The sequence below is a fragment of the Oncorhynchus masou genome, chromosome 13 (genome assembly GCF_036934945.1).
Source record: "Oncorhynchus masou masou isolate Uvic2021 chromosome 13, UVic_Omas_1.1, whole genome shotgun sequence".
NCBI lineage: Eukaryota > Metazoa > Chordata > Actinopteri > Salmoniformes > Salmonidae > Oncorhynchus > Oncorhynchus masou.
This window is the reverse complement of record NC_088224.1, coordinates 66262063-66279506: the sequence shown is the minus strand read 5'-3', so window position 1 is coordinate 66279506 and position 17444 is coordinate 66262063. Positions and strand designations below refer to the sequence as shown.

At 42.8% G+C, this 17444-nt stretch overlaps 2 protein-coding genes across 4 annotated transcripts in view; both read right to left on the bottom strand.

Annotated features, from left to right (window-relative positions):
• The window catches only part of LOC135552863 (Golgi SNAP receptor complex member 1-like), a 57358-nt gene extending 44505 nt beyond the window's left edge, over positions 1-12853 (bottom strand). Inside the window, exons 1-6 of one of the 2 annotated variants that reach the window (XM_064984775.1) lie at positions 12622-12853; positions 11742-11853; positions 11335-11425; positions 11101-11208; positions 10799-10890; positions 3229-3303 (exon numbers count right to left, since the gene is read on the bottom strand). In XM_064984775.1, coding sequence (XP_064840847.1) covers positions 3229-3303; positions 10799-10890; positions 11101-11208; positions 11335-11425; positions 11742-11853; positions 12622-12652 — 509 coding nt within the window. In that variant the 5' untranslated portion in view covers positions 12653-12853. Of the gene's footprint in view, positions 1-3228; positions 3304-10798; positions 10891-11100; positions 11209-11334; positions 11426-11741; positions 11854-12552 lie in introns of both variants that reach the window. The other variant, XM_064984776.1, reaches the window with a different exon arrangement.
• Positions 12854-13306: 453 nt separating this feature from the next.
• LOC135552862 (carboxypeptidase D-like) overlaps positions 13307-17444 on the bottom strand; it is a 41742-nt gene continuing 37604 nt past the window's right edge. For both annotated transcript variants that reach the window (XM_064984773.1, XM_064984774.1), the window contains exon 21: positions 13307-16226. In XM_064984773.1, coding sequence (XP_064840845.1) covers positions 15994-16226 — 233 coding nt within the window. In that variant the 3' untranslated portion in view covers positions 13307-15993. The remainder of the gene's footprint in view (positions 16227-17444) is intronic.

The window sequence follows — 17444 nt, the reverse complement described above, 5'->3', positions numbered from 1 at the left end:
AAAGTGATCTTGACTCAGAAAAAGTTGGTGACCACTGTTCTAGATGATTCTGTACTTCTAACTTTGTGGCAACTGTTCACGTTTCAGCATGGCAATGCCCCCGTGCACAAAGCGAGGTCCATACAGAAATGGTTTGTCGAGATCGGTGTGGAAGAACTTGACTGGCCTGCACAGAGCCCTGACCTCAACCCCATTGAAAACCTTTGGGATGAATTGGAAAGCCAACTGCGAGCCAGGCTTAATCGCCCAACACCAGCGGCCGACCTCACTAATGCGCAAGGGTGAATGGAAGCAAGTCCCTGCAGCAATGTTCCAACATCTAGTGGAAAACCTTCCCAGAAGAGTGGAGGGTGTTATAGAAGCAAAGGGGGGGGACCAACTCCATATTAATGCCAATGATTTTGGAATGAGATTTTCGACGAGCATGTGTCCACATACTTTTGGTCATGTACTGTACTTGAATGAGCACATTCAGTGCAGTGACTGGAAAAATACCATTCAGCTGTCATGATGTGCCCTGGGGGTATCATAGGCACCCCCACCCCATTTCATTTCAAGGGGCTTTATTGGCATGGGGAACATATGTTAACATTGCCAACGAAAGTGAAGTAGATAACACAAAAGTGAAAAACAAAAATTACACTAACAGAAGTTCCTCTCTCGCCACAGTTTAATGACAGGTCGTAAATTCCTTTGGACATGCAGTGTGTAGAGCAAGAGAACAAAGAACTAGACTTGGCCAAACTACGAATCCCCAAAATGGGGGAATGAAACATCTGTACTTCTGAGAATGTGGGAACGTTCCGTGGACACAAAGGACAGTTATGACGAGTGTGTTTCGTTTGGTGATGTCGTGATCTCAAGAAGGACAGGAAACACACATAACAGTATCTCTTAATGTGTACATTTCCCAGCTGTCAGGTTTACATCTAAATATTGTGAAATGTATGTGATTAAAAATGAAACCATTTGTGAAAAGATGTAATGTGATGTTAACCTTCTAAATGAGAAAAAATGGGTTTTCATATAAAGTTAACCAAGTCAGTAACCACGCCCACGAGAGCATAGACATGACGTCGGCGTTATGGACCGGCCCTTTTCTCTGAAGTGTGTAAAACCACCCGTGACAAAATGTACATTTCATGCCAGAGAGACCCACGGTAAGCTGGACGTCTCCATTTGTTAAGATCACCAAACCCCGGTGTTAGCTAAGGTTGCAAATGGTTGAATTTCTAAGACTAGAAAACATGCAGCGGATGCGACATGTTGAAATAGTTGGCACTACAACACTACCAAAGGACAAGACCATACCACGTGGAACATTGGCTACATGGCTGGAAATGGTTCAACTCAGACTATCGATCACTACAGAATAAGAGCAGATCTTAGACATAATTACTAGTCTGCAGCTTGAAATTACTGCGGAAGCATCTATCTATGAGAATATTTCCGAATGGTACCAACTACAACCACGAAAGACATCGTGACTTCTGGGAAAGTGAACCTGAGACTGATGAACCCTACAGGACGATCAAGGATTCCAACAGAGAAGACAAACATATACATTTCAATTATTCTCGAATGAGCGGCCGTTCATGTGCAATGGATTAGCATTTCAATGAATAGGTTATTCTGTTTGTCGTGAATCCATTTGGTCTCTCCCGTTCTCTCAGTCCCCACCCCTTTCCTTTGTCTACCAAGACGTCATATCGGCTTAGCCCACTAGGGACTTCTCTATCATTGTTAGTAACCAATATCTACTGTTGGTTTGTTATGCATTTCTGTGATTATTTAGTTAGTAAATAAATAATTAAGCCAATTTGTATATTGCTGATAATGGAAACTAGGGTTCATGCAGATAAAGAATTTTACGACGCTCAGATGAGAAGGTAAAGAATAATTAATGACTGAAATGTAAGATCTTTAGATCGCTAAGAGTTCATTCGGAAGACGGAACTCCTTAAATAAACGTCTCCACGGTGCCCTAGGTTATTAATGAGTTAATTGTTGCATGATTTAATTCAATCACGTAATCAATTAAACATTAGGTAATCGATTTGATAAAACAGCATGTCATTAATGAGTCACAGACACGACAGCCATTTTGTGACAGAACAGTCAGATGGTTTCTTCTAATGAATGGAGGTTTGGGGTGTATCTGTAGAAACTGCTATTTGGGGGCCAATTCTTTAGTGTAGCCATGGTTTGCAATGTCTCCCTCCTGACACTGGCCATGACACATGTAACGCTGTAGTTAATGTGTAGGTCTCTGTCTTTACACCATGCTGATACCCTGTGTGAGGTTGAATGGGCTGTCTCTAACACCTCTGCGCGCCACACGCCAACACAGAGGTGAACAAATAATTAACCCTTGAAAATCAGAGCGCCATGCCAGTCCATTCAAGTTGAGGTAAATGATAGAATGACAGTTCTATTGCTGTGTTGCACTGTGTGGCGTTTATGGTCTGACTGAATGAGAATAACCTTACTGAACTCAAATGTATAGTTGTGCTATGACTGAGTGTGTGGTGGAGTTTGACCTTTAGGAGTTATCGCCTTGATATTTCAATGGAAGAATAATACAGGAATTTTTTTATTTATTTATGAATTATTAGGCCAACATTGCTTTTACCTTAAATCTATTTTATTCTCTTACATTTCATTTAAACAGATCATTAACTTAAGCAGCCAAGTTGCTGTCTACGGGGAAAAAAATAGCCAGAAATGCCAGTGAATCAAGATGACACACGCTGATTTATACACCAAAACATCCTTACCCCGAGCTCTATCTTTAAAATGAAAAACTCTAACAGCTTCTCATCTGTCTTGTTGGGGGAAGAAGTGTTTAAGCAGTGCTTAGCAAGCAAACAGCAAGAGCAGGGAGATCATTTTAGAGTTATTCAAAATGCCTAACTGGGCCCATCAACATGAGTTATCCCAGCACTGTGCTGCTCAGCAGACTGCAATTGGTCTGGTTCCTGGGAAGTAGCAGCTCCTCTGAGAACTGATACAGCTATGATAACTGCTCTGGGAACAGCAACGACACTGTACTTGGAATTACCAGAAGCAAAAAGCCAACTTGCTTGTAAGAATTTCAGAAAAAGCTTGACTGAATAATTGTGAGATGGCAGTATGGGTACTTGGAGAATATTGCAAGATGATATTGCGAAGTAATCTGGTCATTTAGAGTCAAAGTCAGGAGCGGTGTGTGTGTGTGTTCGTTCTTACTTTCTCAGGTGTTCATGCTCTTTCAGAAACAGTTCTGTTCTTCTGTTGTTTACTCCTGAACCACTCTTGTATGTCCTGTTGGACAGAAAGAGAGAATGGGTTTAATTAATAAGACACACAAACTACAAGATGACATCACTGCTATGACCATATTAAATATTTACTGAGAAATTGATCCTGATTAATCTAAGGTATTACCAAATTCAGCCTCGATTGTATCAAACACAACATATATGGATTGATCAATGTGACCATTTGAAACAAGGTTTGTCTATGCAGCTACAGTCCAAGCAGATGGGCACAGTTGGTAAATGGAGGAGTTCATGTATAATAGGAGGCCAGCCATGATGAGGTGGTTTAAAGAGCTAGCTATAGGAGTGCAGTAGATGTACAGCTCTTTTAAAGCAGCCAGGCCTGAATGGAAAACACTGAGGATGGTTTCTCCTGCTGTCAACATCACCATGTAAAATTAACTCACTAAGAAGTCGCTCTGGATAAGAGTGTCTTAGTCAGTTTAACTCTACCTACAAGTACATATTACCTCAACTAACCGGTGGCCCCGCACATTGTACCGGTACCCCATGTATATAGCCTCACTTGTTATGTTACTGCTGTTATAATTATTCGTTACTTTGATTTTCTATTTTTTACTTAACACTTATGTCAAAAAAATCATAATGATCTTCCTAAAGCATTGTTGGTTAAGGGCTTGTAAGTAAGCATTTCACTGTCAGATCTTCACCTGTTGTATTAGGCGCATGTGACCAATAAGATATTTGATTTGTGAAATGTACACATTTTTTTGTCGCAGTGGGGATGGTGACAGGGCGCTAGTGTGCTGGCCAGGGGCCTCATGATATTATCCCAACACCGAGCTGCCGATACAATATGTATTAATATGTATTTGATAGTGCGATTTTACTACGATGGAGACAAGAGAGAGTGAGAAAATGAGTTAAATCAGTGATGGAAATAAAAGTGCTGAAGACATGCTGGCTTACTATTTTAAAAGGATGGAGAACAAGCTATAAGATGAAAAATACTCGCGTTTTTGCGCAGGTACAGCAGACTAGCGCTAGCTGACGCTAACCAGCTATACTTGGAAACAAATCGATACTTGGAGTCAAAGTATTGTTATTTCATCCAAAATAATATTGCGATACGCAACTAGCAACTCTTTCCACCATCACTGGTGCTGGTCCGGAGTGCTGCTCCATAGCTTGGTGTGTGTGTGGAGGAAAACTCGCCTCCCTGCGGACCTGGCATCCTTTCACTCCCTCCTCTCTACATTTTCCTCCTCTGTCTCTGCTGCTAAAGCCACTTTCTACCAATCTAAAATCCAAGCATCTGCCTCTAACCCTAGGAAGCTCTTTGCCACCTTCTCCTCCCTCCTGAATCCTCCTCCCCCTCCCCCCTCTCTGCAGATGACTTCGTCAACCATTTTGAAAAGAAGGTCGACGACATCCGATCCTCGTTTGCTAAGTCAAACGACACCGCTGGTTCTGCTCACACTGCCCTACCCTGTGCTCTGACCTCTTTCTCCCCTCTCTCTCCAGATGAAATCTCGCTTCTTGTGACGGCCGGCCGCCCAACAACCTGCCCGCTTGACCCTATCCCCTCCTCTCTTCTCCAGACCATTTCCGGAGACCTTCTCCCTTACCTCACCTCGCTCATCAACTCATCCCTGACCGCTGGCTACGTCCCTTCCGTCTTCAAGAGAGCGAGAGTTGCACCCCTTCTGAAAAAACCTACACTCGATCCCTCCGATGTCACAACTACAGACCAGTATCCCTTCTTTCTTTTCTCTCCAAAACTCTTGAACGTGCCGTCCTTGGCCAGCTCTCCCGCTATCTCTCTCAGAATGACCTTCTTGATCCTAATCAGTCAGGTTTCAAGACTAGTCATTCAACTGAGACTGCTGTATCACGGAGGCGCTCCGCACTGCTAAAGCTAACTCTCTCTCCTCTGCTCTCATCCTTCTAGACCTATCGGCTGCCTTCGATACTGTGAACCATCAGATCCTCCTCTCCACCCTCTCCGAGTTGGGCATCTCCGGCGCGGCCCACGCTTGGATTGCGTCCTACCTGACAGGTCGCTCCTACCAGGTGGCGTGGCGAGAATCTGTCTCCTCGCCACGCGCTCTCACCACTGGTGTCCCCCAGGGCTCTGTTCTAGGCCCTCTCCTATTCTCGCTATACACCAAGTCACTTGGCTCTGTCATAACCTCACATGGTCTCTCCTATCATTGCTATGCAGACGACACACAATTAATCTTCTCCTTTCCCCCTTCTGATGACCAGGTGGCGAATCGCATCTCTGCATGTCTGGCAGACATATCAGTGTGGATGACGGATCACCACCTCAAGCTGAACCTCGACAAGACGGAGCTGCTCCTCCTCCCGGGGAAGGACTGCCCGTTCCATGATCTCGCCATCACGGTTGACAACTCCATTGTGTCCTCCTCCCAGAGCGCTAAGAACCTTGGCGTGATCCTGGACAACACCCTGTCGTTCTCAACTAACATCAAGGCGGTGGCCCGTTCCTGTAGGTTCATGCTCTACAACATCCGCAAAGTACGACCCTGCCTCACACAGGAAGCGGCACAGGTCCTAATCCAGGCACTTGTCATCTCCCGTCTGGATTACTGCAACTCGCTGTTGGCTGGGCTCCCTGCCTGTGCCATTAAACCCCTACAACTCATCTAGAACGCCGCAGCCCGTCTGGTGTTCAACCTTCCCAAGTTCTCTCACGTCACCCCGCTCCTCCGCTCTCTCCACTGGCTTCCAGTTGAAGCTCGCATCCGCTACAAGACCATGGTGCTTGCCTACGGAGCTGTGAGGGGAACGGCACCCCAGTACCTCCAGGCTCTGATCAGGCCCTACACCCAAACAAGGGCACTGCGTTCATCCACCTCTGGCCTGCTCGCCTCCCTACCACTGAGGAAGTACAGTTCCCGCTCAGCCCAGTCAAAACTGTTCGCTGCTCTGGCCCCCCAATGGTGGAACAAACTCCCTCACGACGCCAGGACAGCGGAGTCAATCACCACCTTCCGGAGACACCTGAAACCCCACCTCTTCAAGGAATACCTAGGATAGGATAAAGTAATCCTTCTCACCCCCCCCCTTAAATGATTTAGATGCACTATTGTAAAGTGGCTGTTCCACTGTTTGTCAGAAGGTGAATTCACCAATTTGTAAGTCGCTCTGGATAAGAGCGTCTGCTAAATGACTTAAATGTAAATGTAAATGTGTGTGTTGGCCAGGGTGATCTGTTGACCCTGCTAGGGCCATATAGTTGTGGGAGAAGTACAATGAAAATGGATGACGAGGCAGTAATGGAGTGGTCCACATCTCAGAGGGATTGGCTGGTCATTACTACAGTAACAGTGTTAGAAGGCTTGCTGGTCATAGTGCTAACGCTAGTTAGCATTGGCTCGCAAAACTACCTCCAACTTCCTTCAAGCTGGACACAGAGACATAAAAATGATATCCACCAGTACATCTGACTCTGAGGAAGTAGATACCAACATTCAGAAGAATCCTTTAAAGATGGTTGGAGCCATGTGTGTGTGTGGTATGGTTAAACAGAAAGAGCCCTCATCTTGACTGCTTACTTAATTATTAAGCAGCCACACACACCCAGTCAGGTATGCAGAAGATCTACTGCCACCTGGTGGGCAACAGGGGAATGTGTGCTACACAAGGAAGACACCACTCAGCCCCACATGCTTCAGGGTTTCTAGAACCATTTCAATAATGGTTAATTAAGTTTGAGTGGAAATAAATAAATACATTTATTTCCGCACCTTGGGGGGGGGGTTGTGGTATATGGCCAATATACCATGGCTAATGTGTCGTTGTCGCATTGCGTCATGCCCAACAGCCATTAGCCGTGGTATATTGGAAATATACCACCTCCTCGGGCCTTATTGCTTAAGTCTATACTGTTCACCATGTAGCCTACACAACGGCACACTGTTGATTAAGCCACTCACAGAGTAGATATGAGCACCGAGAAACCCGTCGACAGCTCCTGAGCGCTACTCTCAATTCCCACTGCAGCGGGTGCAATAGGAAGTGGCTGCTGGACTAGCTCCAGGCTGTAAGCCCATAAGCACTTTATTGATGCTCTCCTTCCTCTCCACTGACCCGGGGAAAGGAGAGGCAGCCATTGTTTGAATACTAGATCCAGGAGGGGATGAATGCATAGAATCAGAATACTAATAGTAATTGAATTAGATATATGATCAAATGTCTCTGTTGTAAACAAGAAGCTTGACTTTGACATCGAGGCACTTACATAGCAAGTTAGAAAACCGAATGCATAGCTGGAGCCCTGAGCTAGATATAATTTGACATAACTTAGATTTCTTATAGTTATAATTAACTTCGTTATAAGCAGTGGCGTAGCACAGTATTGAAAATCCTACCATCGGTATACGGTATATCGCCCAAGCCTACTAGAGGGGGAACATCCATGGTGGATAGTGTTATGTCATGTTGGCAGGGATCTTTTAAATATACTTATAGGGGGATTTGGCATTGTCTGGTTACAGGAAGTAATAGATCACTTAAGAAATAATGCAAACACTATTGTTAAAAGTCTGCATGATTGCATGGTGAACTTATAAAACAGCACAACATACTATATTGATTCAAAGAAGCCCAACAACATTACAGTGGAGTTTGACATAAGCTAAGTAACTTGGATGGCCACCAAACAAACAGTTGCAAGCTGCCATAATATTGATCGACATAACATGAATTGATATATGGGAAGTCTCAAAGGACACCATTGAATGACACGAGGCTGAAAATGTGCCAGATCGAGTTGCCAAGATGACTTACTAATACAGTCCCAAGGTCTGTATGAAGCTTGAACATACTGTACAGTAAATGGGTAGGAAGAACAAGAGGATACAAAAGTTATTGTACTTGAACAGATGGCAAATTATTTTTAGTCAAGTTAGCCAAGTAGTAAAGAAGATAAAATTACTATAGGTCAATTTTATAACGACTTTATAGTATCAAAAAAGGGCCTTAGAACTTGTGGAACTTGACAAAATGGACAACTGTTACAGAATAGTGGCGAAGCATCCCAGTGGTGCCCTGACAGACTACCACCTCTCCCTCTTCATTCCATCACTTCCTCTCTCAGTTTCCCCATTTCACTGAGCTTCACGGAAATGGAAGCTCTGAGTCTCAGCATCTGCATGACTGCCTGTGTCTCTCAACTCAATGCTTGATAGTACAAGACAATAGGGGTTCTTGTCAGCTTAGTGCTGATGTATTGATAATGAGCACGGTCGTTAGCTTCAGTAGCTTGGCTATTAGTGTGTTAGTTCAGCCTTAGTACGCCACAAGATTCAAGCATGTGGGCTTTGAAAGCACTACAACACCAGTCTAAATCCTTGAGGAGCAGCATGTACAGCGCCTTCGGAAAGCATTCAGAACCCTTGACTTTCTGCATTTTGTTACGTTACAGCCTTATACTAAAATGTATGAAATGAAGTCCTCCTCAATCAACACACAATACCCCATGATAGAGCAAAAACAGGTTTAGAAAGGTTTGCAAATGTATTGAAAATAAAAAAAACAGAAATACCTTATTTACATAAGTATTCAGAACCTTTGCTAAGAGACTCTACATTTAGCTCAGGTGCATCCTGTTTCCATTGATCATCCTTGAGCTATTTCTACAACTTGATTGGAGTCCACCTGTGGTAAATTCAGTGGATTGGACATGATTTAGAAAGGCACACACACCTGTCTATATAAAAGGTCCCAGTGCATGTCAGAGCAAAAACCAAGCCATGAAAGTCAAAATAATTGTTCACAGAGGTTGTGTGTAGATTGAGGGTATTTATTTTGTTTTAGAATAAGGCTGTAAACTTAAATGTGAAATAAGTCAAGGGGTCTGAATACTTTCTGGAGGCACTCTTTGTAGTATCTCATTTCCCAATGTGTATGTTAATGCTTACAGTACATCATACACCATGTAGGCTACATGGATCAGAATGCATACAATAATAAAAATGCTCCTTTGGGGACTTTAGTGATGACTAAGACAGGATAGGAATACCACTCAAACAAAGCTCACATTCCCATCACATTGTGTGGGTGGGCAGTAATGTTCTTTTCTCAAGAAGAACAATTAGAATTCAGTCCACAGCCAACAGAACAGTGAAAGGTTCATTCCCAGGCACCATGATGTTTGGTTTATTGTGGAGCACAAGGAGAACACACGACTGTATGGAACAGAGAGCACTGATGAATAAGGCTATATGCTTATATAAAGGGGGGGGTGTGTGTGCTCAATAGGAATCCTGCAGTGATCTTGTGGTGCGGCCTGATGCATCTTACACAGATCAATAAGCCATTAGAACACAGACAATAGTCATGGTCTGGTTGCCTAGCCCTGATTTAAAATCTCCTCATTCACTACCAAGCCAATCAGTGGAGCACTGAGCACCTTCTCTCTAATTGGAGGCCCATGGGTGTAGGCTGGGCGGTAAACCATTTAAAAACAAAACTGTATTCATTCAAGGAACGGTTTAGATTTTTACTTTACCTTCTATTAAACAAGAACTGCAATTGAATCCAAAAACAGTCAAAGGGGAGAATAAAATAAAAAAAATTAAAAAAGTGACAGTGACAACAAATTTGCGCAGGAAATGAAGAAATGTATGAAAATGTAGGAGATGAATGCTGGAATTCAACAAATAACTATGGAAATGGGAACCATTGGTCGAGTACCAGAGAGGTTACGATAGAGGATTTTCATTCCTATGCAATGTTCTATAAATAGGACTATTAACATTTTTTTTTTACAAATATTTAACCTTTATTTAACTAGGCAAGTCAGTTAAGAACAAATTTGTATTTACAATGACGGCCTAAACTTCACTGTCAGTTATGTATTCCTATTATTTTCGGTTGAAGTTTATTTGAACAGGATAAAGCAATCAGAATGGAGAAAGTTCATTAAAACTACTAAGAATAAATTTGTTGCCATGCACTACCGCTAAGCCTATTTAGAACTATTTTTAATCAGAAACATCAAATACCATCAAAAATGTGAAAACTACAGTGATATCATAATTTGTAGGCATGGGTGCGAGGTAATTGAGGTAGCTACGTACATGGGTTGGGGTAAAGTGACTAGGCAACAGGATAGATTGACAGTAGCAGCAGCGTATGTGGTGAGTGTGAAAGTGCTTATAAAGAAAGTTTCAATGCAGCGTTTCACCCTCTCATTGTATATGCCTTCGTCACCCTGCCCGAAGTGGATGAACTGTCACTAAAACATTTTTTTATTTAACTTCGACACCTAAACAGCATACATGACTGGTATTTTAATTTATTTTCACTGTTACATGATCAGGGATGAGACCCACATGAGGGTGTGTTCTTACATAGAGAACCATAATAATCAATATAATCATATGCTTTATCAAATCGCCCTTTACAGTTGAAATAGTCGACACAATCTGTTGTTTCAAGTCAGTACAAAGTTTTATGGTAAGACAGGATCTATAGAGGGATGGCTGACTGGAGGGAGAGATACTCACTCAATGTCTTTCCGGACAGACCCCAGCAAATCTTCTCTCTCCCGGATGGCAAGGAAGTTGGCTTTGGTTTTGTGGGATTCGTGAGTGTAGTCCTAGGGTACAGCAACAAAAAAACAGGAGTTAATTAAGGGAATGAAAAACCATTAACCATGGAAGTGAAAATGATGCATGCAGAGCTCAAGGTAGGACTAAGTTCTGAGAGAGGAATAGGCGAGAGAGATGGGGAGTGAAACAAAGAAAGAGCGGGAGCGAGAGGGAGGGATAAAGAGAAAAAAATTGAAAGTAAGAGAAGACAGACGGACCTGCAGAATGTCTCTGTGTCTCTGGAGCGTGTGCATCAGAGCTGCGTTGAGGGACGTCACCCCTGGGGTGCTGGTGTACTCCGCCATCTTGTCGTTCACACCCGTGAGCTAAGAGACACAGCACCGTCAGTACACATACACACAACAATGCTGAATACTACTTGAGGACCAAAATCCATTCTGAAATTTCATATAAACTGCATACAATGATAATTACTTGCTGGGAAGTCTTACTTTGGCCAGCAGCTGTTCAATCTCCACAGACATGGTCTCAAACATTCTATCCTGTGTCGAGTTGTTGAGGAGGGGAGTAGTATCCGAGTTGCTATAGGGCAGAAAGGAAGAAAAGGAGGGAGAGAAAGACCATTAGGGCTAGCAACATGTGAGCTTGGTGGAGGTAGTGTATCGACATATTTATAACACCTATCAGTTCTTTTAGATCCATAAACACCAAGAAAAAGCATGTTTAAAGGAGAATCTCCATTGAAAGTACTTTTTAGTCCAGAAGGCTTAATCTCGGTTCTGGGAAACGGTCCCCAAAGTTGTAGTTGTAGTGGCAGGCACTAGTCTCACCTGTAATGTAGGACCTAGGCCATAGGGGAAGGGGTTAGGGATAAAAAAGGAACGGGTCTTAGTCTTACCTGTCTCCTCGACGGCCATCTCTGGAACTGCTGTAGCTGGTACACAGTTTACTGAAGGACACCAGCTTCAGATCCAGCTCATTCTCCAGCTGCCTGGCCTGCTTTCGCAAATCTGGGATGTGCAACATACATATACACACACACACCGTTTGGAATTGAGAAACAGGTTTGGCGTCAACAGCAACGTACGTCTACAGAAAGATTGTAATCCAAATAGCTGAAATCAGTCATTAAATCAGATGTCTTGCTGTCTTTTTCGTATCGAAAGTTAAACATCTGAATGTTAAAGTTAGTTATCTATATAATAGTGGTAGGTAGCTACGGTTTGCTAAGTGGAGACAAAAAAAACAGGCAGCACCCTAAATCACCCTGCTGCTGTTGACAATACAACTTTGCTGGCTAACCAACTACTTTAGTTAGCTAGCACAAAAACAATTTTGCTTAGGTTGGCTTATCATTTAGGTAAATAACTACTGTTAGCTAGCGAGGTGAAACTGAAATCACATAGCTAGTTAATCAACTCGACAGCAACCTAGCTAGTATACTAACTATTGTATACAACTAATCTAAAATAGCTAGCTACAACCTAAAGTTTGTATAGCTATGTGAAACTAGCTGGCTATGCTAACAAACATTAGCTAGCTAGCTAGCTGACGAAGTTAACATTACATCGGTGAACGTTTCACTTGCTAGCAAAAGCTTGTTTTGCTAGCTAGCTAACTGAGCTCTTAGACATGCCACACAACCCAACAGTGACGATTTGCTCCAAATTTGACAACACTTTTGGCCTGTAAACCCCGTTATAATTTACCAAACATCGTTGTAAATGTATCCAATGTCTGTCTGATCGCACCCTAGTTGTGCCAGTTTGCCACCTCACCTTCCCAGTAGTTGCTGCTTCCTCCTGCCATTTTTGTCCAACGTCATCAGCTGACGCACGGCCCACGGACTGTACTTGAAAACTCCTACAACTGTACACTACAACAGCGCCTCCCCGCGCTGTAAACTAGTCATGTGCAGCAAGCATCCATTGACAAACTGGTCAAAACCTTGGGAACAAAAAAAGCAGTGTATGTATAGCCTCAAACAGTAATTGAAAGAGGAATGATTTTATGAGACAGCTACAGACCACACCTGCCAGCAGAAGAGAATGTTGCCGTTATAGACTTCTTTTCATAAGCTGTGTCGACAGAAGCAATGAGGAATGTTGTGAAACTGGTCCTATTCTTGCTCTACATTCTTCCCCTCCCCATAGAAATAAAATGGTAAATGCTAGTAGTCTGCAACACAAACAACTGCATTGACATCTAAAAATCCAGCCTATTAAACTGACTAAACAAAATATGCAGTAACACATTTTTAACCTTTCACAGCAGCCACCATGCAAGTTGTCTTCATTCAAAGCGTTAATTCATTGGCTGTCCACTAATGGCAGTAGTGGGTCAATAGAAATGCTAAAATGGAGAATCTGCATTAACATTTTGCTGCAATGTTGCTGCTGAATGACATCTCTGAGAAGAGTAGTGTAGTCAAACCAATACAACAAATTAGGACATAAAACCATATTGAAAGAAAATTATTTATTTCATCAATGTGTCTTGAAGAATGTTCATGTCAGCATGGTCTGTCATATGGGGCTCCCGAGTGGCGCAGCAGTTTAAGGCAATGCAACTCAGGGCTTCACTACAGACCCTGGTTCGATTCCAGGCTGTATCACAACAGGCCATGACTGAGAGTCCCAGAGGGTAGCGCACAATTGGCCCAGCGTTGTCCAGGTTATTGTTTGGCCGGGGTTGGCCACCATTGTAAATAAGAATTTGTTCTTAACTGACTTGCCGAGTAAAATAAAAGGTTAAAATAAAAATAATCACCACATACAAAGTAACAGGTTGGTTTGTTATGAATTGTGTGTTGTATTGTCAGGGTTAACTTGAATTGCACTTATTTTTCTCACTCAAATACACTTGGCAACAGTTCATTATCTACAATCAATTCAGTTTCATATAAAAAGAAACAAAAATAACCATTTATATCAAAACACCAACATCCATTCAGAAAACACACGCTCTCCATCTTTCTCTCACACACAGAAAGTAAAACAAAAATAACTTAATTTCTCCCTCTCCCCTAAGATTAGCTGGCTTCGCTACAATATTGATTTTGTGCAACAGAGAAGTAAGCTAGGAGTCAGTAACTCCTGTAGACTAGTGGTCCTCCACCCTGGTCCTGAATAGCTACATGGTGTACAGGGTTTTGTTCCAGCCCAGCACTAACACACCTGATTCAACTAACCAGTTACTCAATAAGACATTGATGAGAGTAGAATTGGGAGGGTCAGTGTTGGCCTGGAACAAGTCTGCACACCTCATACTCCTCATGCCCAGGGTTGGTGACCACTGTTGTAGAGGAAGATGCCCTCCTCTCTAAACACTCCCGCCACTGCTGGATGATTCTAGAGCAGACATGTTGCACCTTTTCAGTAATGTAGGGCTGCCATCTACCATAAGGATTTGATAGAATTGTTATATATCAGATGTACAAATAAATCATGAATGAATGCATGCATGAAAAAAATTAACAGCAAAAAGAGAAATAAAAGTAAACTACAACTAAATATACATCTATGTTGCTGCTGATAATTAAAGCATGGGTAAGTAATTTGCCATCTTAAAAGGTCATTTTAAGATACGCAACATTTTAAACAAGCTGGTCTGTGCGTAGAAAGAAAAAAAGCATACATGTTCTTTAAAAAACTTTTTTTTTTAAAGAAAACCATCCATTTGTAATCTACAGTATTTGCATCTATTTCAAAGTGCTTTCCCTGAACAATTAAATGGGGAATCATGTATTTGTATTTAACATACAGTGCTTGTAGTACAATGCATAGAGGGCCTTGTGCTGTATGTCCAAGAGGGCACATGAATAAGCAGAGGGCAATAGAAGTGAAAACACATGCAGCCTGTGAACCTAAGCCCATTGCAAGGCTTCTGCTCTGAGTGCATCATTTAAAATACTCAAGAATCCTGGATGACTATTAGGTCTTCCATACCACCCGAGTATCTGATGGATCACAGATTACAATCTGTACTAGGCCATAATCTGGAGAGATTCTCGTATATTTACTATGCTTCTAGTACCCACACCACCACACTTCTGTACTATAGCCCTACAAGAGAGTGGGGTGTCTAACTCTACAGCATCCAAGGCACTGTGTTTGATGCTCCCTCTGAAAGACTGGCTAACTGGACTGGGACAACATTGACAAGAACCATGAGAAACTGGCATTTCTTGAATAATTTCAAATTACTGTAGTTAGTGTATTCATTGATACTAGTTCAAAGTATAAGTATCAAATACATATGGACAGGTTGATGAGAGGTTAGCTGCAAAAGTGTGCATGTGTGTGTTGCGTGCATGAAAGAAAAAAAAGGTTTCCCAGCTCCACTCAGCCTTTAATGTGCATCCATGAACAGAGCCAAGCAAGTGCTGATTTGGACGAGTCATCTTGGACACCAGTCATAGAGGACAGTTGTAGACTCTGAAACACCTCTCTCTGGTGGGCTAGAGGAGGACAGGCAAATAGGACCTGGGGAATCTTATAGGAAAGGACAAGACCAAGCCCTCCCTGCTCCACCTCTTCCTCCCTTTCCCTCCAGTAAAGCAGAGCCACAGAGCACAATACCAGCCAACTCAGTCACAGGGATGGGCAGTAGAGCAATTCAACAGTAACAGAGTGATGCTGAGACTAAAGATTTCTCATGTTTAAAATGTATGTCAAACAAAAACCTTACAACTCTATCCACTCTAACTATTACAATTTCCACTGAACATTTTACAAAAACACATTGACATGAAGAACAGTGCAGATGCAAATTTTGGTAACAGAATGACGGCACCAACTGCACAAACCATCATTCTGTTACTAAACTTTGCATCAGCATTGTTCTTCAAGTAAATGTGTTTTTGTAAAATGTTCTATGGAAATTGTTAAAAGTAGTGCATAAGAGTTTTATGGTGTCCAACTTCGCAATCATTGGTTTTTGTTTTAAAGTGAAAAATCTGAGACTCATCATCACTCTTAATGTGGAATAGCCCAGTACTAACAGGATCGTATTCATTAGGGCACACCGTAGCAAAATGGTTTTGAAAAACAGATAGCAAAAACAAGCGTTTCTTGTTGTCCCTTCCCTGCTTCCGTCTGTTTGCTGCCTAACGAATACGAACCAGGTTGGCCGTGTATGTATGTGGGATCTCAGAGTTTGTCGGCGTTGGCGTAGAGTGCATCTTCATCACTCTCACTCTCATCCTGGAATTCATTGGAGAGCAGGGATTTCTTGGAGCCCAGGGACGTGAGGCGTATCTCATCCTCGTAATCGTCACGGTGCTGCCGCAGCCGGTGGAAACCATCCTTCTGCTGGTTGGACTTAGCAGAACACACGCACCAGATGATACAGGCTGTCACCACCAGGGCCGTCATGGAGGCCGCTGTAGGGAAGGAGAGACGAGCATGAAGTTTATTCGGAAACTATTCAGACCCCGTGACTTTTCCCACATTGTTACGTTACAGCCTTATTCTAAAATGTTTGTTTTTTTATCCCCTCAATCAATCTACACACAATACCCCAAAATGACAAAGCAAAAATATGTATTAGGAAAAAATATATATATATTACATTTACATAACTATTCAGACCCTATACTCAGTACTTTGTTGAATCATCTTTGGCAGAGATTACAGCCTCAATCTTCTTGGGTATGATGCTACAAGCTTGGCACACCTTTCAAGCTCTGTTAGGTTGGATGGGGAGCGTCGCTGTACAAATAGTTTCAGGTCTCTCCAGAGATGTTGATCGGGTTGAAGTCCGAGCCATTCAAGGACATTCAAATACGTGTCCTGTAGCCACTCTCCTGCGTTGTCTTGGCTGTGTGCTTAGGGTTGTTGTCCTATTGGAAGTTGAACCTTCGCCACCGCATGATGCTGCCACCACCATGCTTCACCGTAGGGATGGTGCCTGGTTTCTTCCAGACATGATGCTTGGCATTCAGTCCAAAGAGTTCAATCTTGGCATCATCAGAACAGAGAATCTTGTTGCTCGTGGTCTGAGAGTCTTTAGGTGCCTTTGGTAAACTCCAAACATGCGGTCATGTGCCTTTTACTGAGGAGTGGCTTCTGTCTGGCCATTCTACCATAAAAGCCTAATTGGTGGAGTGCTCCAGAGATGGTTGTCCTTTTGGAAGATTCTCCCATCTCCACAGAGGAACTCTGTCAGAGTGACCATCGGGTTCTTGGCCACCTCCCTGACCAAGGCCCTTCTCCCCGATTGCTCAGTTTGGCCGGGCGACCAGCTCTAGGAAGAGTCTTGTTGGTTCAAAACTTCTTCCATTTAAGAATGATGGAGGCCACTGTGTTCTTGGGGGCATTTAATGCTGCAGAAATGTTGGGGTACCCTTCCTGAGATCTGTACCTGGACACAATCCTGTCTCGGAGCTCTACGGCCAATTCCTTTGACCTCAAGGCTTAGTTTATGCTCTGACATGCACTGTCAACTGCGGGAACTTATATATACAGGTATGTGCCTTTCCAAATCATGTCCAATCAATTGAATTTACTACCAGGTGGACTCCAATCAAGTTGTAGAAACATCTCAAGGATGATCAATGGAAACAGGATGCGTCGGAGGTCAAGTTTGAGTCTCATACCAA